Here is a 25,511-nt window from a genome sequence, read left to right as displayed (position 1 = left end):
ATCTGTAATTACACCAAATACTCCCATTTTCAACAAAAACACCAATATTTTTTCCATACCAAAAAAAATTAGCCTAAATTATACACAGAATAAAATTCAACATATTTATATAATTTGTTTTACTCTTACTTGACGTAAGAGAGAGAAAGAGAAAATAGAAAACTGTAAAAATTGGGATCCATGCCTGAACTGTGAACTGACTTGTCTTGTCTTGTGTTTGTGCTTTGTCACTTTGAAAAACAAAAGAAAGAAAACGGAAAAGAAAATTCACTTATTATTCTTAGGGCTGCCAGCCATGGAAACTTTGAACCAGTGACAGGTATTTTCCCCATTATTTTACTCTCTCTTTCTTTTTTCAACGTCTCCTATCAATTATTCAGCTACTTGCTGGCTCATGCTATTGTCAACTCACTCTGTTCTCTTCTGTTGAGAGGGGAGGAGCTGAAAATGAATTCTGTTTGTGTTTCTTGGTAAAGTTACTGCTTTAATTTCTCATCTTGCTTCCTTCTATTTGATTCTGTTGTTTATCTTGATTAATTTCTTTTGCATGCAAACAAAAATCGGATGATGTTGTGTAGTGCAGTGCCTTGCCTTTGATTTTGATTGTTGTTGGATTCTTTATGATTACGAATTTCTTTTCTTTTCTTTTTTTGTTGAATTTCTTGCTATTTCTTGGTGTTCATCTTCTACGAATTCATTTGTGGAATTCTTGATCATGGGTTAGTTTGGCTTATAGTTCTATGACCTCATGTATGGACAAAAAAATTTCCCATTTTTTTTATTGATCTGTGTTGCTTTTTTGTAATCTGCAGAACTGATGAGGTAATCAACACTCGATGGTTTCTCGGTAAATTTACCAAAAATGGGTCAAGCATTTTTCTCCATATTTCAGCTTGAAACAAAGAGGTTGCTATGGCTTATTGGCATTACATTTGCAGTGTTTTTACTCTTCCAGTATTCTGAGCTTCCATATTTAGCAACAACAACAACATCATCAGGAAGCAGTAGATTCCATCCAGCAGATCCTCCATCTGAGTCTATACTTAACAATGTTACTACGGATTTCGATATAGCAAACTCTACTAATGGACATGTTCTTGAGAGGATAGTTGATTCAACTAGTTCATCAATTGAAAAGGACAATGTTTTGGGAGCAGGTTTTGTTGTAGAACCAAAAAAGGTATCCATATCAAACACTTCATCTCTTGTAGGATTTGATGAGTCCGATGAAAATCCCGTGGTCGAAAATGTAAGGATATCGGATAATGGATCTGCAATAGAGCAGGCAGAGAATCTTGAACTGAAGAGTTCTAACAATAGTATGGATATGAATTTTACAAGAGAGGTCGACACTTCATCTGAATTAGAGCATAAATCAGATACATATTTAAGTCCTCCAGTCGAAATGCCAAATATTACACCTCCTCAAGGGTTATTGAACATTTCCAATGAAATCGATTCGGAGAATGATGAGAGGCCAAAAGATGATGTCAATGTGCTTGGCAAGAACTCTTCTATCAGTAGTATGCCTAAGGAGAATAAAGATTCTCGTATAGCTGTTCCGAAAGTAACATCAATCTCTGAAATGAATGAATTATTGCTTAAAAGCCGTGTCTCGTATCGTTCTATGGTATATGACTCGATTTAACATTTTGTTCCATCAATGACTTACAGATTATAGCATTTTCTTCTGATTTGTTCTAATGTTGCTAATTTGTTTATTAGAGGCCAAGGTGGTCTTCATCAGTTGATAATGAGCTACTGAAGGTTAGATCGGAGATTGAAAATGCACCAAAGGTAGAGAATGTTGATAATCTTTACGCCCCCCTTTATCGAAATCTTTCCATGTTCAAAAGGTATCATCTGAATATTGTTACTTTCTTTAAAATTTCTATCCCTGACACTGACATCACATATTTACAGACTTTTGTAAGCATATATTCGACAGAATTCTTATGTTGCTATCTTGTCCCTTACATAAATATGCAAGTTATCAACAAGGTTTTCATATTTTGATGCAGAAGAATCTCCTTTTAGTTCAGAGCAAACATTTAACTAAAATGGCAAATATGTGAACTTGTCTAAAATCCATAACAGCAATCTATTACACCTTATTATCTTGTTACTGTCTAATTATCAGGAGCTATGAATTAATGGAAGAGACTCTCAAAGTTTATGTATATAGAGAAGGGTCTAAACCAATAATGCATTTGCCATATCTTTTGGGAATTTATGCTTCCGAGGGATGGTTCATGAGGCAGATGGAAGGTAATAAAAGATTTGTTACCAAGGACCCAAAGAAGGCACACCTGTTCTACTTACCTTTCAGTTCCCGGATGCTAGAGGAAACCTTGTATGTACCGGATTCGCATAATAATAGGAACCTGAGGAAGTATCTGAATGGTTATGTCGACTTGATCGCAGCGAAACATCCTTTCTGGAACAGAACCGGTGGTGCTGATCATTTCCTTGTTGCTTGCCATGATTGGGTATGCATTTTCCTACTTCAATTCATCATGCTCTCTGTTTCTCAATTTCCCAAGGCCATTAACTATTTAGACATAATACATTGACCTTTTTTAAGATTAAATGATATACATAGGGAGGAGCATTTGCTCTATTGTGCCATTGCTTTATATATGGCAGACTAGTGTCACACTTTTATAAAATACAAGAGTACCAAGGGCCACCTAAAGGCAGCCCCGGTGCACAAGCATCTCACGTTACTGCAGGGTCCAAGGAAGGTCCGCACCCAAAGGGTGTAATGTACGGAGCCTAACCTAATCATTACATCAGTGGCTGTTTCCCCGGCTTGAATCTGTGACCTTAAGGTCACAAGGAGACAACTCAACCGTTGCTCCAAGGCTTCCCTTCCTAAATATAAAAGAAATTGATGCATACTTTCATAAATAAAGGGGAGTCGAGTGTAATATCGTCTAAAGAAGAGAGGTTAATGTAATTTAAAGTATTGCTACTTTAAACTTCTTTAATTTTTGACCAATTCTTTGCATTAAATGGTTATATCTATGTATAATACTGTATTGTTTTCAATAATTGTAGTTGTATTTGTGCAACGTAGATGCTATCTAGCAGCTTGATTATACCAAGATTGTTGAATCTTTTATCACAATATAAGATAAATCTTCACCATGCAGGCACCAACAGAAACAAGACAGAACATGGCCAAGTGCATAAGAGCCCTATGCAATTCTGATGTCAAAGAAGGCTTTGTGATAGGTAAAGATGTGTCTCTTCCTGAAACCTATGTCAGAAATGCGCAGAAACCCACAAGAGACATTGGTGGAAGACCAGTTTCAAAAAGGAAAACATTGGCATTCTTTGCTGGTGGCATGCATGGTTATGTTAGGCCAATCCTATTGCAGCATTGGGAGAACAAAGACCCTGACATGAAAATCTTTGGTATATTGCCAAAATCTAAGGGTAACAGAAACTACATTCAGTACATGAAGAGCAGCAAGTACTGCATTTGTGCAAAAGGGTATGAAGTTAATAGTCCAAGAGTTGTTGAGGCCATATTCTATGAATGTGTTCCTGTTATCATCTCTGATAACTTTGTGCCTCCATTCTTTGAAGTGTTGAATTGGGAATCATTTGCTGTTATTGTTATGGAGAAGGATATTCCAAATTTGAAGAGTATCCTACTTTCAATCCCACAAAAGAGGTATCTTCAGATGCAGATGAGGGTAAAAAAAGTGCAGCAGCATTTCCTTTGGCATAGGAGCCCTGAGAAGTATGATATGTTTCACATGATACTTCATTCTATTTGGTTCAATAGAGTCTTCACCACAAGAGCTAGATAACTGAATTGAGATTAATACCGAGTTTCAAATTCGTCTTCTTTCAATTTTTGTAAGTAAAATATATCTGTATATCTATTCTTTTTCAGAAGAAGCAAAAAAAAAAAGAAAAAAAAAGACAAAAACAAAAACCTTGTTCTAAGCAATACTAGTTGAAGTTTAGTTACGGTGTCTTGAAACGGTTAAAAGACAGGGTGTTCGACCAGAAGCGTAAAATTTTTACAAAATTAATTTACATAAAGAGAATGTTAAATATTTTACTAAAGAAATATAATATTATAAAGTTATAAAATTAGGTAATAATTCTACGTTAATTAAATTTTTAACTTAAATTTTTAATAATTATTCTTCACATACAAGCATTTTTTCATACAAGTTTTTACAAGTTATTTATATTCACGTATTTCGTACCGTTACTACACGTTCTTCTTCTTCTTACGTTACTACACCTTCTTTTTCGTTATTTTTCTTTTTCGTTATCGTCATCGTCAACACTACATCTTCCTTCTTCTTTTTTCATTGGAATTTTTTTTTCTTTTCTTTTTCTCTTTCTCCTCCATCGTTAGTTGTTGAAAATAATGAATAATTCAGGTTCAGATTGTTAATTGAACCAGAACGAAATTGATTATTGTTTTGAATCAAATCAAGTGGCTGAGGAGTAGTTCAATTCAGAAGAAAAAAAATATAGTATTAGAGGAAATATTTTTCTGTATTTGCAGCAAATTTGGGTGTAACACGAAGATATTTAGGTGTAACACGAAGATATTTGGGTGTATTTTTAAGAATTTTGGGTGTATTTTTATTCTGATAAGTTCTGCATAATTCAAAACTCTTCTTCTTTCTCCTCTTCATCTCCTACTGCTTCTTCTTCCTCATCTTCTTATTTCGTTTTCTTATAATTCTTTTTGGGGAAAAAAATTCAAACAAAGAAAGAAAAAAGATACATAATGTTGCAAAACCAATAGAAAGAATAGGAGAAAAAAATGCAGCAACAATAACAACAATAAAAAATGACGATGAGGATAAAACACGTGAAGAAGAAAGAGGAGAAACGTAAAGAGAAAAAAAAGAGAAGAAGAAGAGAAAAGAAGAAGAGGAGAATGAAGAACACGAAGCGCGCTATGAAAACTCGTTGAGTAATAAGCGCGATAACACGCTCGCATACTTTTTGTTAAGTTTATTTTAATTTATATAACTTATAAACAAAAATGATTTGTATGTATAGCACTCCTCAATCCTTAACGAGATATGAAGTGATAATTGCTAATACTACTCTATTTTAATCAAATCTCTTCTAACGAGATTTAAATAGATAATCACTCCATCCAAAGAAAATTCCTAACATAGAAATACAAAATGGTAAATTATGATACTCCATTCAAAGTCAAATTCCACTTCTAGTTACATTCATAATATTTATTGATACTAAACTAAATGATATAAACGTTCAATTTAAACACAAAGAGTAGATACCAAAAATATAAGACTAATTTTCTTAACCTAAAAGAGTGGCTAATGACTTAGTAATAAACAAATACAGAAATACAATACATAAAAAAAACCTTATAATCTACTCTTTAACAACTCTAACTCATAAAAATACCATATATTTGGTTAATTCTAACCATCTATTTATATTACTTCTACGATGATATATATACAAGAGAAAATGTCACTTGTTAAGCTTAACAATTTACAATTTCTAATTCAGTAAAAAAAAAAATTACAAGATTTAGTTGATACATATTTATTGATAACACTTTATCTTTGACTTTTTCAAACTTTTAACTTGATTTCATCTACATGCATCTTTATATTAACATGTATTAAAGAGAATTTTGTTTTAGTTTCACAACTCGTAAATCTTAACATTACAATCTTTGACCATTTGATTAACTTTTATTTCCAGCTCATATATAAATTAAAATTTATTTTGATTTCTTTACGAAACTCATACGGATTTATGGTGGCAATTAATCCACATCATTTATTATGATACTAATGTGAACTTATTAAATACTAAAAGAATGAGAAATTCTCAAGGTACAAATATTTTTTCATATAAGTCATATAAGTTATTTATTTTTTCTTTTATTTTTTTTATGTCTCATCTTTTTCTTCTCCTTCTTCTTCTTTTTCCGTGTCTCTTTTTCTTCTTCTTCTTCTTTGTTTTTGAAGTGTTTCATCTTCATCGTCGTATTTCTCTTCGTTCTTCTTTTGATTTTGCAATATTATGTATTTTTTTTCTTTGTTTGATTTTTTTCTCCTAAAAAATAAGAAAATGAAGAAGAAGAAGAAGCAGCAGAAGATGAGGAGGAGAGAGAGGAAGAGTTCTGAATTATGCATAAGGTGTACTTCAACAAATTTTGGGTGTATTTTTTAAATTCATTGGGTGTATTTTTGTAATCCTTTAGGTGTATTTCTGTAATCCTTTGGGTGTATTTCTATAATCGTTTGGGTGAATTCCTGTAACCGTTTGTGTGTATTTATGTAATCGGTTGGGTGTATTTCTGTAATCGTTTGGATTTATTTCTGAAGTTCCATTATCTTCAAAATGATTTCAAAGCTTGATTTCAGAAACCATGAAAATAAAAAAACGAAGTAAGAATACCAATGATAAACACAGATAAAATAACGAATGAAAAGGCAAAGAGAGAACCTACGAAGGAGATCGAACAAATTTGACAAGAAACTTGTTTTCATGGAGGAAGAAGAAAAAGAATAGGAGAAGAAGAAGGAAGAGGAGGAGGAGAAGGATGAACGCGAAGCACGCCATGAAAATCGTATATGGGCTAGCGTGCTTTTTGTTAAGTTTCTCCCAACTTATATGACTTGTAAACCAAATAACTTGTATGTGTAGCACAACAATGCACTGATCATAAAATAACATTGATTTCAAATATAGTCTTAAAAATCAATGACACGAGACTGTATAAATTAACGAGAATGGATCCTCTCAATTGTTAAAAAAATTAAGAGTGTAAAGTATAATCTCTAATTCTTTATTGTTCTCTCTCATATTTATTCTTGGTCCCATTATAAAATTAATAGTGAAAGATCATACTTTACTCCCTCAATTATTAAAAAAATTTGAGAAGATTCATTTTCTAAATTAACTTCTTAAATGAAAAGATTTATTATCAGGATGTTTCCTTTTAAAGTGATACTATAATAAAATTGATTAGATAATTGATTAGCATGAGATAAGATTTATAAATGCTAGGTAGTCAAAGAATAATTACAATATAAAAATATAACATAAAAAATTTTATTCTCTTGATAAGCAAGTGACATACACCTCTTTATCACTTATCCTTCTTATCACCCACCATTTTGTTGCATGCTTGGAGTCACTAATGTTCTTTCCAAAATTAATTTTAATTTCTCCCAAATCAAATCCCTAATATTCTTCAATCACATTATTATCCATTAAAATGTAATCATTCTCTGCAAAAATTATGAAAGGTTAAATTAAAAATTTTTAATAACTTCTACTATACAACTTATATTTTACATATAGACTATTAAAAAATAAAAAATAAAGAATAACATATAAATAAAAATTAAAAAATAAATTTTTTAAAATAATTATTAACTCATCATATTAAAATTAATAAATAAGCATACATATGAATATTAAAAAATATTAAAATAATTAAAATCATGACCTATTATTAAACATATGAGATAATGTGAAGAATACAATAAGACGTATAATTTAAAATTTGATAATATTAATTATAAAAATTTATTAATTATAGACATCGTATGTATGAAATTATGAATATTATAAGTACAAAACTATGGATGTTATTAATATGAAATTATGGATATTATGTGTATGAATTTATGGATGTTATGAGTAAATTTATCAATTGAATAAATTAATTTAAGAATTTGACATTTTTTAAATTCCATTATGATAAAATTTAAAAACATCTGTGTTAACTTTATAGTTACTTATGCAATAACTAAAAAATGATATGTATGTGTATGAATGTAATATCTAATAAACATGAATTTAATTTTTAGATGTTAGTTGTATGTAATTATGGATGTTATGTATATGAACTTATGAATGTTATGTGTATGAACTTAGTTAGTACAAAATAATTATAAATGCACATAAAAACACAAAAAAATTAAATCAATTTATTACCATATCTCATCAAAACTAGTGTGCTTTTTCATATTCTCGAAAATTGGTTGACTAACAACAATATCATCAGGTGAGTCCGTCTGTTGTTCAAATTCTTCAGCACCTTCTACGATAGAGACCGTATTAAGGTCGAATTCAAATACCATACTATTTGCAATGATAAAGATGATTTCTTGTAAAATTCCTTGGCCTATCCTAATTGTGTTTGCAATGGTATTAGAATTGTGAATTTTGAATGAAAATAATTGAATTAACGGAAACAAAATCATATTAGGATAGCTTTTAGGTTTTGTATCTCCATTGAATGATGATAAATGACTTAACATAAATAAAAAATTAATTACAATTAACTCATTTAATACAAATTATTATTACCGTTCTTTATAATTATTATTAGTCTTTATTATATTCTTAGATATAAAAATCAAATTATAAAAGAAAATATTAAGTATTGATTACAAGAATGTCTAATAGTAAGGAATATGATATTATAATGGTCCATCTAGTGTTTAGATGTATCTTTGTACAAATTTACAGATTTTTGTTTTTATTGCATCTCCTATGGACACGTGGTGTTTCTCTTTGGCTGGAAGTAGCTAGCTGTGAGGAAGCTGGTGAGGCTCATTGGAGGGTTGGGCGAGCCGGCTGGATAGGTTAATTCAGAACGGGATTTCGTTGCAGAGGGTTTTGTTGGTGCCATAGTTTGGCCTTTTGGTTTGTTCCCAAAAAAGAGTGGTTGTAACCCAGGAAGTTGGTACTCTGGATCAGTCTTCTCCTCTCATCAAAAGAAACCCTATCAACGTTAACAAAGACTGCCGCTGTGGGTCTCGTGACTCTCACTGTCTTTGGCAATTGGCAACTGCGTCTGTTCCAGGTGCTCCCTCCTGGTCAACGACTTCTCCACAGACACCAATCTCCAGCTCATGCATCGTAGCCAGGTAGCGGTGGTGCTCACAGACGTCATGTTGGTCTGGTGCGCATGTGCCACAGTCAGTCGTGCTGCTCGTCCTCTGTCGTGCTTGTCAGTCGAAGGTAAGAGCTGCTCTGCCCACTAAATGATCTGCTTTGAGTGTTGGCTTCGAAACGTGTTCAGATTAGGTCGAGTATGTGTATTGCATTTGAAACGTGTATTGTGAAGTTCTAGTTACTGGTATTGGTTTGTGGTGCACGAAATTGCAATCACACTTTTGCAATTCCGCACAACTAACCAGCAAGTGCACTGGGTCGTCCAAGTAATACCTTACGTGAGTAAGGGTCGATCCCACGGAGATTGTCGGCTTGAAGCAAGCTATGGTAATCTTGTAACTCTTAGTCAGGATATCAATAATTATCAGATTTGATTGTGAAAGGTAAAAGAACATGAAATAAGTACTTGTTTTGCAGTAATGGAGAATAGGTTGAGGTTTTGGAGATGCTCCATCTTCTGAATCTCTACTTTCCTACTGTCTTCTTCTTCATGCACGCAAGGCTCCTTCCATGGCAAGCTGTATGTAGGGTTTCACCGTTGTCAATGGCTACCTCCCATCCTCTCAGTGAAAATATTCAACGCGCTCTGTCACAGCACGGCTAATCATCTGTCGGTTCTCAATCAGGTCGGAATAGAATCCAGTGATTCTTTTGCGTCTGTCACTAACGCCCAGCCTTCAGGAGTTTGAAGCTCGTCACAGTCATTCAATCCTTGAATCCTACTCAGAATACCACAGACAAGGTTTAGACCTTCCGGATTCTCTTGAATGCCGCCATCAATTCTAGCTTATACCACGAAGATTCTGATTAAGGAATCCAAGAGATATCTACTCAATCTAAGGTAGAACGGAGGTGGTTGTCAGGCACACGTTCATAGGTGAGAATGTTGATGAGTGTCACGAATCATCTCATTCATCAAGTTTAGGAACAAGTGATATCTTAGAATAGAAGCAAGCGTGATTGAATGAAAAACAGTAGTAATTGCATTAATCCATCAAGACACAGCAGAGCTCCTCACCCCCAACTATGGGGTTTAGAGACTCATGCCGTAGAAGATACAATAAGAAACGTATAAAGTGTCATGAGGTATAGATACAATGTCAAAAGGTCCTATTAATAGTGAACTAGTAACCTAGGGTATACAGAAATGAGTAAATGACGTAAAAATCCACTTCCGGGGTCCACTTGGTGTGTGCTTGGGCTGAGCATTGAAGCTTGCATGTGTAGAGACTTTTTCTGGAGTTAAACGCCAGCTTTTATGCCAGTTTGGGCGTTTAACTCCAATTTTTGTGCCAGTTCCGGCGTTAAACGCCGGGAATTCTGAAGCTAATTTGCAATGCCGGTTTGGGCCATCAAAGCTCGGGCAAAGTATGAACTATTATACATTGCTGGAAAGCTCAGGATGTCTACTTTCCAACGCAATTGAGAGCGCGCCAATTGGGCTTCTGTAGCTCCAGAAAATTCACTTCGAGTGCAGGGAGGTCAGAATCCAACAGCATCTGCAGTCCTTTTCAGCCTCTAAATCAGATTTTTGCTCAGGTCCCTCAATTTCAGCCAGAAAATACCTGAAATCACAGAAAAACACACAAACTCATAGTAAAGCCCAGAAAAGTGAATTTTAACTAAAAATTAATGAAAATGTAATAAAAACTAACTAAAATATACTAAAAACATACTAAAAACAATGCCAAAAAGTGTATAAATTATCCGCTCGTCAGTTTGAAGGGAAAAATTTGAAATTCTGCTGATGTTGTGGATATAGGTTTAGGAATCCATGATTTTAGTCCGATTGGAGCTTGGGTAGTTGGTTAAAGACTGAGTCATATTAGATCATTCTTCTTCTTCCACAAACTCCTATATGAACAAATTGTTAGATTCCTTAGACATATGTTTTAGTTAACAATTAGCAAGTTCCAATATATTGTGGGTTTGAAAAATTGTTATTGCTACGGATACTACTAGTAAGCTAGGCATGATAATGAATACATGGCTGTTAAGAAGGCACTTCTTGTTACTGACCCATAGGTGATTTTCATGTTTTAGTAAGAACTTTGATGGCTCAAATTTTCTCCATGGAAATTGAGTTAAACTGTTAATTCGATGTAGTCTTAATGTAAAGTAGTTTCTTTTTTCAAAATGGAATGTCCTTTTCCTGTTTGCGTCTAAATATTGGAACTGTTGTAAAATTGAGGACTAATAGCACTCTACTAAGCATAGGCACCTTCATAGATACTAGAGACATAGACATGGTAATTTCAATTTTTTGTTTTGTAGCGGACATGCCACAAATATATCATGTAAAGCAGGTTGTAAATGATTTGTAATTAGATCTTCATATGTTTTTGATATTATAAGACCCGTTGTTGTTTTTTTTTTTTGTTTTTTAATTCTTGCCGATAAAATGTGGAAAGGATTTTTATCCTGTTGTCTACAATTCTGCTGGGAACCTTGTTGAACTTATGGTGCTTTGTAGGTTCTTAATTTTTTGTTTTTAACTTCATGAAAATGCGCTAAAGTTGGTGAGCTTTGTCAAGGAAAGGAATACTTTGTTCAATCTAGTTTTTCATTCTACGAAGAAATAGATGAATTAAACTAAAGTAGTTAAGTAGAAGACAAGATGAGCGAATATTTGTTGTTAGTTTGGTTAACTCTGCATTTTTTGTTTTTGTTTCTGGTGAATGTCTTTATGAATTCAAAAGCCATATAATGTGTTTTAATTATATGATTATAACTTTAGTAGTGGTATAATATATTTTTTTCTGGTGAATGTCTTTATGAATTCACATTGAAGTTGGAGTAGCTGAGATTTTCGTGCGGGGGCGAAGAAATTGTTTGCTCAGTTCAGAATAGATACTCAGGTTGGGTCCTTGTAGTTTAGGAATGTTAAGTGTCTTCGATTGAAAGAATTATATTTTATTTGGTCACTTTATGTTTAAACAATTATAATGCAGGTTATGCCATATTTGTGGAGTAAGATATAGTCCCTTTGGGATAGTTGTGGTAATGTTTTGACTGTATCAATGGCGCGATTATGAGTTACATTTATCTATTTTGTATGTAATCAGGCTAGAAGATTGCACACTTGTTGTCAATGGATTTCAAGTGCATGTTCAACAGTGAGTGTGAAGACCTCGACTGATGATAAATGGGATGACGACGAAGGCCTCGAGTGCCATGAAGGCTGTGAATCCGGGGAAAAAAGTGTAGGGGTGCCGTCGATGGTAACAGGTCGACTGGTGCAGATGATGCGGCAGAGGGTGGTATCAGCCGTCTATTCGGTGCACAAGACTTCTTGGAAAAAGAGTTTGCAATGAAGGAGGATGCTTATGCTGCCTACAAGGAGTTTGCTAAATTAAGGGGTTATCGGGTGTTGATTAGGAGAGACTTTTTTTGTCATCGACAAGGTACAAGACATCCTAAGCACTATGACCGTCCTAAGCGAGTAAGGGAGGAGATGTTGGAGAGTTGCACAAACTGTAAGGCAAAGTTAAAGATTTACTATGATATGCAACAGAGCGTATTGGAGAGGGTTTTTTTATTTACTTATACTCCACAATGACTTCGTTAAATAAGATAATACGATTCTAGACTTTTCCGAACCCACACATTTATTTCTTAGGTCTAACAATACAAGATAAATTAAAAAAGAACGAATACAAAGACAAATCAACAAAACAAAACCACAAGTCGAAAATGAATAAAGTAAATCATTTGTTAAATGAGTAACAGCGATTTTTATAATTATTTATGGAGTTTTCTCAAGATTCACATCATTCATATATTAAAAAAATTAAGAAAAAATTACAATTCTTTCTTTTAAAAAATTTTAAAATGACACTTTCTTCCTTCATAATTGTAAAATAAACATTCTCCTCCGTTATGACTTGTAAATAATCTCTTTTTTAATACATTTTAAATTTATTGTGTTAACCAATACTAACCTCATCCATTTTTCAAGAAAAAATTGTTTAATTGAAATAAGTGCAGGACTTTAGCTGGGTCGAGCTCCAGAGTGTCTTTATGTTAGTGCAGTCATACACCCACAGACAAACTGCGGTATTCGAATTGTCCTTGTGCCATTTAGGACTACAGAGATGTATGAAATGGCATGATTAGCTTTCATGATCTATAGCATTTATTTGGATATTTGAATGGTTTAGTTCTAATATGTTGTATAATAAGATGTAATGGGGGCCTTCGACAATCTTCTTTTATCCTGATGAAGGAGTTATCATGGCGTTTCTTTGGCCACAAAATCGACTGGCGAAGATTATTTCTTTTGGCGTCTATTTCGACTGTCTCTAGTATTTTGTTTCAGATGATTGTACATAGATATTTACTAAATGATCAGTCTCCTTATGAAAATGATTCATCACACCCATCCTTGAATAGCAGTACCACCAAAGAGGCGATACTTCAGCAGGTTTGACTCAACCTTTCTTATTCTGTTATTTTACTTAATTCATCAAATGAAGTAGTCCAATCAGTTGTATTTGAGTCTGAGAGAGCAGAAACCTGCCTGAATAGTTCTATCTCTAGAAGTAAAAGGGAGTACAAGTTTGCTAATACAACAAAAAATACAAGATTTTTCCTCCCTCTTGGTGTTCCTTCTTATAAGCAGGTAGAAATTGGTGAGACCTTGAACCTACCACTTTTTCTATAAAGTCACCAATAAATTTATGCATATATATTTCTCAGAGACACATACAGTTGTTGCCACCACATGAGGTCCTTGTGTATGCAAAGAAAGAAATTGATAATACCCCTTTGGTTAATGAAAGTCCTGATCTCTATGCCCTTTCAAGGTGAAAATATAGTTTCGCAAATGAAGATGTAGTTTCTTGTACAGTAAAAAAAATATATATGAAGTTGCATTGTATATAATATGTATATTTAGTGTCCATAAATCAAGATTTGTTTTCAATATGTTAGAAAATATTGTTTGTAAGTCGTATGCCTTGTCCTTTATACATATGTAATATGTGAGCCGTATATCTATGTTCACTTGTGATATTATTTATTTTATGGATTCAGAAGCATTACTTGTGATATTTTTTATATGAAGTTGATAACAAAAAAATCAGTAAATGGTTTGATTAAATTATTTTCTAATATTATATGTGAATTTTCACCATGTCCTAATCTCTCAAGTATGCTACTAATGTCTATAGGTTAGAGTGTTGGACAACTTAAATGATAAATTTAGTTATGATTAAGATGTTTTGCCTTGTTGCCCTTGACAGAAAATTCTCACTATTTCACCAAATAATGAATTGAATTCATATCATCTTAAAATTATAATAAAGTTTGATTTTTATTTGTTAATTGAGTAATTGGCATGCCAAATTTTAAATATCATTACATCTTACAATTAAAGCCTAAAAAGCATAATATTCTGTCTATTTTATACTTGTTTTATTTTTAATTGTTACATCTGTTATTGTATGAAAAATACTTTAATTCCTATAACAACTCCTATCTAAATATAGTTACAAAATATATAACAAAAATTAAATTACATTAGAATTCATTTATTTTCTTGTGATATTAAAATTAGAAAATACAACGTAAATATATGTATCAATATTAATATGTTCGGTATATTGTTTTTACTAATTTATTTTAAATAAATATATTAAAAATTAGAGTTTCATATTAAAAGAATTTAAATTTTGATATACATGAGCTTTTAAAAACATAGTAAACATGCAGGTTTTTAAAAATAACAAAAACAAAAAGAGTCGAAAATATTCCATGTTTACAAAGCTCCATTGATAGTTCATGATCTATAATATTTTTTTTAATAAAACTACCTTCCTATTTTTTAGAAAAATGCTATCCGATTAACTCAATTCAACTTGTATTCTTACATTGTCTCATTTTTATAACTTCCTATTATTATCATTAAGTTCAAATTTTCCACTAATACAATACGTCATTTTCATTCCTTTACAAATATCTTTTTGCGTAGTTAAATATAACATTAAAATTTTATATTATTTTATATATTATCTAATATATCCCTAAATAGGATTGTTAGCAATAAAGGAGGTCTTAACTCCTATGACCATACATATAAATGCAAAAATTTACCAACACGACAATGCATGACTCTTAGTCTATAGATCAGAATTCTGTTCTGAACAAGGTTAATAATGGTAATACATGCAACTAATAATACGCATATGTCATGATCATGTTAATGAAATATCGAATAATTCTTTGTCATCATCTGTCCCATTATGAACTTGAGATTATAACAAATAACAATAATAAACCTCAATATTCTTCCCTTTTACTAATATTGGCAAAGTCTACATTTTCCTTTAATTCGAATTAAACAACTTTAATTTTATTTTGTCTTTGCAACAACCTGCAACTGTCATGAGATCATCATAATGTAAAACCAATACATAATCAATTAGCAATTGAAAGAATTATTTGTCCCATACGAAATCTCTATTCTAATACAATCGTCTTCAATCATAAAATACATGTTACTTCTGAATTTGACTAAAAGTAAATTTATAGATATATTAAAACATGCACTAATTTTATATTTAAAAAAAATATAAAAGTTAATTTTTTTGAGTTTTATTTAAAACTAATAATTTTTGTATGTACGAAGTAATAACTTTATATACCATTTGAAGAAATTTTTCATTTAATTTCCTTCTTTAAGGCATCATGATTCTCTCTTTTGTTTCCTAAAATATTACAAGTACTCTTTTATTTGATTTTTCTTTATTTTGTTCCATGTTTGGCCACTTTGAGAACCTTCACATTGTAATTGATGTACAAATTAATTAAGAATATTAATCAATCAGTAAATTAACATGGTGCTTAACATTTACTTATAATATTCAAAAATAAAGAATTGAGTTCTATTTCACACTCTATATCTATTTTTAGACAAAAATTTGGTAGATACAAAATAATTTTCCCTAAATAAAAATAAATAATATTTTTAAGAAAATAAATGAGAATTATTTATGTTGTACACAAAGGGACAAATTAAAAAAAATAAAATTTTAAATATAGAAAAAAATTATATATATATATATAATAATTAAGAAAAAAATAATACAAACACAAGAGTCCCAAAATATATATATTGAATATAAATATTATTAAACTACTTTTTCATCTTAACCCATGATAACAATAAAGAAGTCTCACAGTCCACAAATTCAGCTCAACAGAATACACAAATTCAGTTATAATTTTTAGTGACTGAAATAAACTAAACAAAGAAAAACAAAATAAGCAAAACAAGGAACTGCTTAAATAGAGGGACAGTCGCGTTTAAGACTACTCTTAAACTCCTCCCAAGGTGAAAGAAGCTCCACATGCGAAAGTTGTAACTTCATCGCCATCTTTGCCATAGTATCTGCCACCGTGTTTGCATCTCTCATAATCAAACGAAAGTCAACACGCCAATTCCAATGCATGATATCTCTTATTTTGAGTACCAATGGATCAATAAACCCAAAATCATCTTGAGTAATAAGATTAAATGCTTCCACACAATCCGTCTCACAAATAACATCTCGTTGACCCACATCCCAAGCTAAGAGATATCCTCTCCAAATAGCAAACAATTCTCCTTGAAGAATACTATTACTCTCAATCATTCCCAAACACCCCCTTTGCCAACTCCCATTACAATCTCTAATAACACAAGTAAAACCAACATTATCACCTAAACCAAAATAACTAGCATCACAATTAATCTTAAAAATACCAATGGATGGGGGATTCTATAAACCATTTAGAGTAGAGGGAAGGGACATACATTGTAATTCAAAAATATTCCTAAGCTCCTTTTCTGAAGTTAATGCCAGACAAATCACTTTTTCCGGAGGCCAAGTTTCATGAGAATTAAAGATGTCATTATTCCTTGCTCGCCATATCCACTAAAGTTCCGAAAAAAACTTGAACGGATGCTCTCTGCAATGATACAAGAACCAGTTCTTCAAATCCAAAGGATGACAAGAAATATCCAACCTATGCCAGACAAGCTGAGTTTTTGGACAATTTCGAATACAATGTAAACTGATTCCTGGCTAGAAAGACATCTTGGATACCTATCCGATGACGACATTCCTCTTCTAAAGCGAAAACTTCCGGTAGGAAGAGCCTCCTTAAGACACAACCAAGCCAAAAACTTATGCTTTTCCGGAACAAGCTGACGCTAAAGCCAAAGCCAATTCTCCCGCTCCTCCCAACCAAACAGCTGCTTACACAACCACAAGTAACCATTGCGTGAGTCATAGACTTTGGCAGCAGACCCACACCAATACCAACCCACTTCCGGACCTGATTGTTCATCTGGATTGTAAGAGAGAATATTACCTTTCAGATTTTGAGATAAAGGAGAATAAAGAATATCTAAATGCCACCTACCAACTGACCAAATATCCTGTATCCGGAGATTCAAATCAGAAATGTGAATATAATCTATCTCATTAGATAACCGTCCTTCTCTCCTCCAGCTAGAAAACCAAAAATTCTGGTTTAAATCTCCAATACACGAAGCAAACCCATCCTTCAACACTTCCTAAGCCTTGCAAAGACACCTCCAAATGAGAGAGTCATTGGTCTTAGGATAATTAAAACAGTCATATAGAGATGATCGGTATTTGGCATCCAACAATTGGACCCATAGCTTGTTTGGCTGCTGGTAAACAGTCCAAACTAGCTTCCCAAGAAGAGCAATATTCACACAATAAGGATCTCTAATCCCCAAACCTCCATCTTTTTTTGGAGTAACCAGTACCTTCCAACTAATAAGATTTAATCCTCTTCCATCAACTTGTCCTTTCCAAAGAAAATTCCTCATCATAGACTCCAATTTACTAATGATTCCTTTGGGAAAAATAGAGACCTGCATCTTGTACGTGGGAATAGCGGCTGCAACAGAATTAACCAAGTAGAGTCTACCAGCCCGATTGAGTAAACTCTCTTTCCAACTTGCTAGCCTACTCCAAATCTTATCCAAGACATCATTGAAAGCTGAACGAGTCACCCTAGAACGGCTAAGGGTAACTCCAAGATACTTGCCCAAGTCCTGGACAGATCTGATAGAGGATACCCCAGTAAAAACCTCTTTCCTTGTTGCAGAGACAATCTTGGAGCAAAGTGCTTTAGACTTTGATAAACCCCATTTTGACGGTTTATCTTGCATTGATTCTAAGAGATTTTAATACCTTTTACCCACATTTATTCAATGAAATAGCATGGTTTTGTGATTGTCTCCTTATTTGTGCTTAAATGTGAAAACATGCTTTTTAGGCCTTTAATTTGATGATTTTAATCTCCCTTTGATTCCACTAGATGCCTTGATATGTTTGTTAGTGATTTCAGATTGAAAAGGGCTAGGAATGGATCAAAGGAGTGAAGAGGGAAAGCATGCAAAGTGGAGAAATCATGAAAAGTCAAAGAAGTTGAACTCGCCCATGGACGCGCGCGCACCTGGCGCTTGCGCGCACCTGCGAATCACCCCATGGACGCGTACGCGTGCTGTGCGCGTACGCGTCGGTGCTGATATATGATTTTTTAATGAATTCGCAACCAACAAATTCTGAAGGGTTGTGGGGCCCAATTGCAACCAACTTTGGCGCCAAAGATGCTATTTAAAGCCAAGGATTGAAGAGAAAAGGGGATTCCATTCATTACACACACATTAGGATTAGTTTAGAAGTAGTTTCTAGAGAGAGAAACTCTCACTTCTCTCTAGAATTAGGATTAGGATTAGGATTAGTTCTTAGATCTAGGTTTTAATCTTTACTTTCTTCTACTTCTACATTTCAATTCTTTGTTGTTAGATTCATCTTCTTCTACTCTTTTGTTGTAATTTCCTTTATGTTGTTCTTACATTTTGTTGTAGATCTAGTATTGTTCCCTCTACATTCTTTCAATTCAATAAGAGGTAATTCATAATAATTGTTCTTCTTTGCTTTTCCATTGTTAATCTCTTGCCTTTGTAGTTAGATCTCTCTTTAATTCTTGCAATTTATGTTGTTTACTTCTATTGCACTTTATGTGTTTGTTAAAATATCTCTTTTAGTTTTAGTGTATATTTTGTTCCTCTTGGCCTAGGTAGAGTAATTAGTGACACTTGAGTTATCTAATTCCTTTGTTGATTGATAATTGGAGAGATTGCTAATTGGTTTGAAGTGCACTAAAGCTAGTCTTTCCTTGGGAGTTGGCTAGGATTTGTGGCTCAAGTCAATTCATCCACTTGACTTTCCTTTCTTTAGTAAGGGTTAACTAAGTGGTAGCAATGAACAATTCTCATCACAATTGAGAAGGATAACTAGGATAGGACTTCTAGTTCTCATATCTTGCCAAGAGCTTTGTTAGTTGTTAGTTTATTCTCTTTGCCATTTATATTTCTTGTCCAAAAGCTCCAAAACCCCAAAACAACTTAAACCAATAACAAGACACTTTATTGTAATTCCTAGGGAGAACGACCCGAGGTTTGAATACTTCGGTTATTAATTTTAGGGGTTTGTTACTTGTGACAAACAATCTTTTGTATGAAAGGATTATTGTTGGTTTAGAAACTATACTTGCAACGAGAATTCATTTGTGAAATTCTATACCATCAAAAATCCAATCATCAAAATGGCGCCGTTGCCGGGGAATTGCAATGGTGTTGTGTTATTGGCTATTGTATATATGTGAATATTGTGAATATATTTGCTTTTTGCTTCTTTGTTAGTTTTTAGTTTGTTCTCTTTATTTGTTACTATTTTTTGTTTTTGCCCTCACTTGCTATCATGAATTCTCATTTTGGCTATGAGTGTGATGACAACTATGTTGTAGGTGATGAGAACTTCAATGAAGAGATGCATCAAGGATGGGACAATCAAAGGTGGGAGGAGCCATATGCATATGATCAATCTTCATGGCAACAACCTCCACCAATGCACTATGAAGAAGAGCCATTTTTTGATGCATATCAATCCAATGGCTATGGTGAATCACCTTGTGACTTTCAAGAACCACCACCATATGCCTATGAATCATATCCTCAACATGGCCTCCAATCACACTCACAAGCCCATTCTCACCAACCACCTTCATATGACCCTAATCCATATCCATCCTACCAACAACCATATGAGCCATATGAACCACATATAGAGCCACCAACATTCCAACATCAACATTTTCAAGAGCCACCCCCTCCATATTATTACCAAGATGAACCACCTCTAATATATGAAAATTTTCAACTACAAGATGAATTCTACCTTCCACCACAACCTCCCATGGAAGAATACTCATATCCATTAATCCAAGAGCCACATGATCCTAATCATATTATCCAAGAGGAACAAGAGTCAAGGGATCATCTCAAGGAAGCATTGGATCAATTTCAAGCAACCATAGAGTGTGTTGTGCAACAAGTGGAAAGAATGGAAAATATTGAACCACCACAACTCTACCAAGAAGAACCACCTTCCTACTATGAACCCTTCTCCCAAAATGATGAATCCTTCCAACCACCCCAATCTCTAATGGATGAAACCCTTGGTGTTCTTTTTCAAGGGCAAGAAGAGATGAAAAGGGATGTGCAAAATTTCATGGCCGCCTTGGATGCGGTAACAAATCAATTAGCCTCCCAATGCTTGAACACTCAAGGAACTCCCATGGCTACATGTGGAGAATCAAATGAAGAACATAGCATGAAGGAGAGATTGGAAACTCCGGTGGAAAATGAAGGAAGTTGCTTTGTATTGGAACAATTGGAGGAAGCTTTAATTGTTGAAAACAAGGAAGAAGTGGTAGAAGACTTAGGAGATGCGGAGCCTCCATGGGAATATAGAGTTGAAGAAAACTCCTCCAAGATGATTGAAATTGATGCTAGGGAGGAAAGTGCACACCTTCCAAGGCATATTCCATATGAAGACTTGGATGGGATAGAGAAAGAATTGAGTTCCCTTGGAGATGAAGATCAAGCATCAAGTCTTAGTGGTAAAGAATCCTTTGAGCATGAAGAACCTTCTCCGGTTGGATTTGAAAGTGTTGAGGAGGTAAATTTTTCTCATCCTCCCTATTATGATTTGAGTAAAGGAAAAGGTTTTGATAAAATTGTTGAACAAAGGATTGAGATTAAGAGATCTTGTGAAGAGGTAGAAGTCCCTAGAAATAGAAGAACGAGGGTTGGTTATGCTTTGTCAAGATCTTTGGAAGCATCTTTGCCTAGGTTGCCATCTACACCTTCATTTGAGTGGGTGAAATTCATTTCTATTAGTTTTATTATCCCACTTGAATATGGTTTGCTTGAAACGGATGGCCAACTTAGGAAAGTTTGTGGGATGAAGCGTAAGCGGAAAAGGTTTTGTGGTGGGCGTTGCAAATCAAGGCTCATTATGGTTGATGCATCAAACATAAGATATAAAGGTTGGAGTAGTGCTCAAATAGATGGGTCTAGGAGGATTGTTGGACACTTCATAGAGAATTCATCTTGCTTACCACCCGGATGGACTAATAATGATGATCAACCTCAAGTCGGGTGTGAAAACAAAGTGTGGGATCCCGGATTACAAAAAGAGGACCAACTTTGGGAGCCCCAAGCGTGTGAAGAACTCCATCAACACTTGGCTCAACCCATAGGAAATCTTGGGGCACAATGGAGAACCAAGCATTGGTGGGATTTCCAAGATGAGTACAAGCACAAGCCACCTTGATGAGGAGCTCCCCATAAGTCCAACTTAAGGACAATAAACAAAAGTGCTAGGTGGGAGACACCCCACCATGGTAACATCTTTTCATTTTCTCTTTTGTACATATTGGTAGAACTAGTTTAATTTCATGTTTAGATTAGTTGGTTGAGTTTAATTAGTATTTTAACATGTTAAATAAGGTTTTAGGGTGTTTTGGTAGTAGCTTGGAGGTTTGGAATGCTTGGATTGGTGCAAAAACATAGCAAAAATTTTTTGAAAAACAGAACACCATCCACGCGTTCGCGCACATGACGCGTACGCGCACCTGAGCATTTTTCGACCACCCACGCGGACGCGCACTGTACGCATACGCGTGGATGCAAAAATTCTACCCCAGCCAAAAACCCGAGAGTTAGGCCTGCGCTGTGCGAACATTGGGCCTAAGGCACAAGTCTATGCACGCGTGCGCGCACCTGGCGCGTACGCGCGCATGATCTTAAATTCGCAATGCATGCGCACGCACACTGTGCGCGCGCGCGTCGATTGCACAATCTGCACCCCCGGTACTTTTACCCGAGAGTTGTGCCAGACTTGGGCCGACATTATGCCTCCGGCCTAACTCGATGCACGCGTGCGCACACCTGGCGCGTACGCGTCCTTCGACCAGTATACCCATCGACGCGTAAGCACGCATGACGTGCACGCGTCAGTAAAAAAAAAAAGAGTTTTTTTCTCATCTTCCATTTTCTTTTGTTCACTGCATTCGCATACTTCTATTCTTTCCATTTTCATTTTGTTTTTATAGCATGTTTTCAGTTTTTTTTCTACGTGTCATTTCAATAATGGTGTTGGATTCTTACACTCAATTGTTGAGAAATTCTTGCATTATTTTGGTGCCTCTTGACTTGTTTGATATTGTTGGGTGATGAAACTTTTAAATCAATGCTTCATCTTGTATGACTCTTATGTCTTTGTGCATTGATATGACCTCATATTGTCTTTCATGACCCACTTCTTCTCATTTAAACTTGATGCTCAATACACTCTTCATGCTTTAACTTTACTCTTGCATCGAGCTTAATGATATGCCTTAGCTTACATTGTTTTCTCACCCACATGCTTAGCTAACATGTAGTAGGGAATCATACTCTTATTTGGCATTAGCCCCCGCCTATGTTCTAATTGCCTTGATATCTTTGTTATAGGCTTAATTTTCTTTCTTTCTTTCCTTTTGGGTTGGCCACCAATATGGAAGGAAAGGAAAGTTTCTAAACGGGGCAACAAATAAGTCATCCGCACAACCTTTTGAAGGAGCTCATCAATTGTAGCAACCCGTCCACCTTGCTCTCCTTTGCGTGCACCGAGGACGGTGCAAACTTTTAAGTGTGGGGAGGTCATCCGACCGTTCGGCGATTTTGGGTGACAAACTTCTAATCCCAACACTTTTGCATTTCATTTTAGGTTTTTAGGATTCTTATTGCATATATATACACAATAAGCTTAGTCAAAATAATGAAAATTTTCCAAGATTTCTATCTATAGGGCACCTTAATTGATTTGAGTGAAAACTTTTCATAGAACTTGCTTGAAATATATATATTGTGGATCATATTTTTGAGCTAAGAACACGAGCAAGTGAGATTTGAGCCTAATGGTGTGGTTACATCCTATAACCACTTATTTTCCTTCTTGTGTGCATTATTCTCTTTCTATGATTGTAATCTTTGATTTGTTTGATTCTTTATGTCCATTATTTTGTGTATACATGCATTTATATGATTGAGGCCATCATTTCATTTAACTCACTTACCCAAATGGCTTTACCTTTTATCTTCCTTTGTTAGTCAAATTTGAGCCTACGATTAACCCACTTGTTCTTAATTTTAGCACATTACAAGCCTTAAAGCGAAAAACAATAAATGTCCTTATTTGGATCTTTGATTAGCTTAGGCTAGAGTGTGTGAGTATCATTCAAGTGTGGGAACCTTGGGACATTGGGTGAATAAAAGGGTAATTTTGTATTGTTATTGAAAATATTGGGAATTGGGTACATACTCATGTATTGATCAAATGTAAAACCTTATGCATTGAGGTTCTTGTATATAGAAAGAAAAAAAAATGAGAAAAACAAAAGAAAAAGAAAAGAAAAATAATATGGAAACGGAAAAGAAAAAAAATAGAAAAAGAAAGAAAAAGAAGAAAAAGAAAGAAATAAAAGGGGACAAAATGCCCCAAAGCAACGTGAAGCTCAATAAAGATCAATGCATAAGTGTTGTGAAATGAAAAGGAAATGCATGAGTATGTGAAAAAGTGAGAAATGGGTAGTTAGGTTAGCTTTGAATTTGTATAGGATGTCATAGGCTAGGTGGGAAGTTTAGGCTTATCAAAGATTCAAATTCCAAGCTCACTTAACCAAATATGCATCCTACCTTGACCCTAGCCCCATTACAACCTATGAAAAGACCTCATGATATATGTATGCATGCATGAAATATTTGTTGATTGTTAGAAGAAAAACAAATCTTAGAAAGCATGATTAGGAGAGAATTGAGAGAATCGACCTTAAACACTTGAGCAAATAGAGTGCAAACACTACCGGTGAGGGTTTGATGCTCAATTACATGTTTCCACCTATGATCATCTCTTTTCATGCAAGTTTGTAAAAATATTTAATAACTCAATTCAATTGTGGATTAGACTTGCTAGTCCTTAGCCCTTGTGCATATATGCTTCTTGGAAATTGATTTATTTCGACCAAGCAATTGCATTCATTTAGATAGTTGCATATAGGTAGATTGCATTTAGTTAGTTCCATTGAATAAATACCATACCCTTTACTTCATTCTTGGTTTAAGCATGAGGACATGCTTGGTTTAAGTATGGGGAGGTTGATAAACCCCATTTTGACGGTTTATCTTGCATTGATTCTAAGAGATTTAATACCTTTTACCCACATTTATTCAATGAAATAGCATGGTTTTGTGATTGTCTCCTTATTTGTGCTTAAATGTGAAAACATGCTTTTTAGGCCTTTAATTTGATGATTTTAATCTCCCTTTGATTCCACTAGATGCCTTGATATGTTTGTTAGTGATTTCAGATTGAAAAGGGCTAGGAATGGATCAAGGGAGTGAAGAGGGAAAGCATGCAAAGTGGAGAAATCATGAAAAGTCAAAGAAGTTGAACTCGCCCATGGACGCGCGCGCGCACCTGGCGCTTGCGCGCACCTGCGAATCATCCCATGGACGCGTACGCGTGCTGTGCGCATACGCGTCGGTGCTGATATATGATTTTTTAATGAATTCGCAACCAACAAATTCTGAAGGGTTGTGGGGCCCAATTGCAACCAACTTTGGCGCCAAAGATGCTATTTAAAGCCAAGGATTGAAGAGAAAAGGGGATTCCATTCATTACACACACATTAGGATTAGTTTAGAAGTAGTTTCTAGAGAGAGAAACTCTCACTTCTCTCTAGAATTAGGATTAGGATTAGGATTAGTTCTTAGATCTAGGTTTTAATATTTACTTTCTTCTACTTCTACATTTCAATTCTTTGTTGTTAGATTCATCTTCTTCTACTCTTTTGTTGTAATTTTCTTTATGTTGTTCTTACATTTTGTTGTAGATCTAGTATTGTTCCCTCTACATTCTTTCACTTCAATAAGAGGTAATTCATAATAATTGTTCTTCTTTGCTTTTCCATTGTTAATCTCTTGCCTTTGTAGTTAGATCTCTCTTTAATTCTTGCAATTTATGTTGTTTACTTCTATTGCACTTTATGTGTTTGTTAAAATGTCTCTTTTAGTTTTAGTGTAGATTTTGTTCCTCTTGGCCTAGGTAGAGTAATTAGTGACACTTGAGTTATCTAATTCCTTTGTTGATTGATAATTG

At 34.1% G+C, this 25,511-nt stretch overlaps 3 protein-coding genes across 4 annotated transcripts; 2 read left to right on the top strand and 1 right to left on the bottom strand.

The window, feature by feature from the left end:
* Positions 1–209: 209 nt before the first annotated feature.
* Positions 210–2,381, top strand: LOC130956325 (uncharacterized). Of its 2 annotated transcripts, XM_057883362.1 has the most exons (4): positions 210–470; positions 813–1,630; positions 1,726–1,797; positions 2,141–2,381. In XM_057883362.1, the coding sequence occupies exons 2-4, from the start codon at positions 863–865 to the stop codon at positions 2,147–2,149; spliced, it is 849 nt and encodes a 282-aa protein (XP_057739345.1). In that variant the 5' UTR covers positions 210–470; positions 813–862; the 3' UTR covers positions 2,150–2,381. The 2 variants fall into 2 exon arrangements, with proteins under 2 accessions (XP_057739345.1, XP_057739344.1); XM_057883361.1 differs by lacking the exon at positions 2,141–2,381 and having other exon boundaries at positions 1,726–2,115.
* LOC130957536 (probable glycosyltransferase At5g03795) lies at positions 2,205–3,505 on the top strand. Its single transcript, XM_057884382.1, has 3 exons — positions 2,205–2,489; positions 3,156–3,420; positions 3,462–3,505. Exons 1-3 carry the CDS (start codon positions 2,205–2,207, stop codon positions 3,503–3,505), a joined length of 594 nt encoding a protein of 197 aa, XP_057740365.1.
* A 33-nt stretch (positions 3,506–3,538) lies between these two features.
* Positions 3,539–3,779, bottom strand: LOC130956326 (uncharacterized). Its single transcript, XM_057883363.1, is given in 2 exon segments — positions 3,539–3,688; positions 3,690–3,779. Coding segments are annotated over 2 exon segments (240 nt in total).
* Between the last annotated feature and the right edge of the window lie 21,732 nt (positions 3,780–25,511).

Source organism: Arachis stenosperma, chromosome 10 (genome assembly GCF_014773155.1).
Source record: "Arachis stenosperma cultivar V10309 chromosome 10, arast.V10309.gnm1.PFL2, whole genome shotgun sequence".
Lineage (NCBI taxonomy): Eukaryota > Viridiplantae > Streptophyta > Magnoliopsida > Fabales > Fabaceae > Arachis > Arachis stenosperma.
This window is presented reverse-complemented; position numbering and strand designations above follow the sequence as displayed.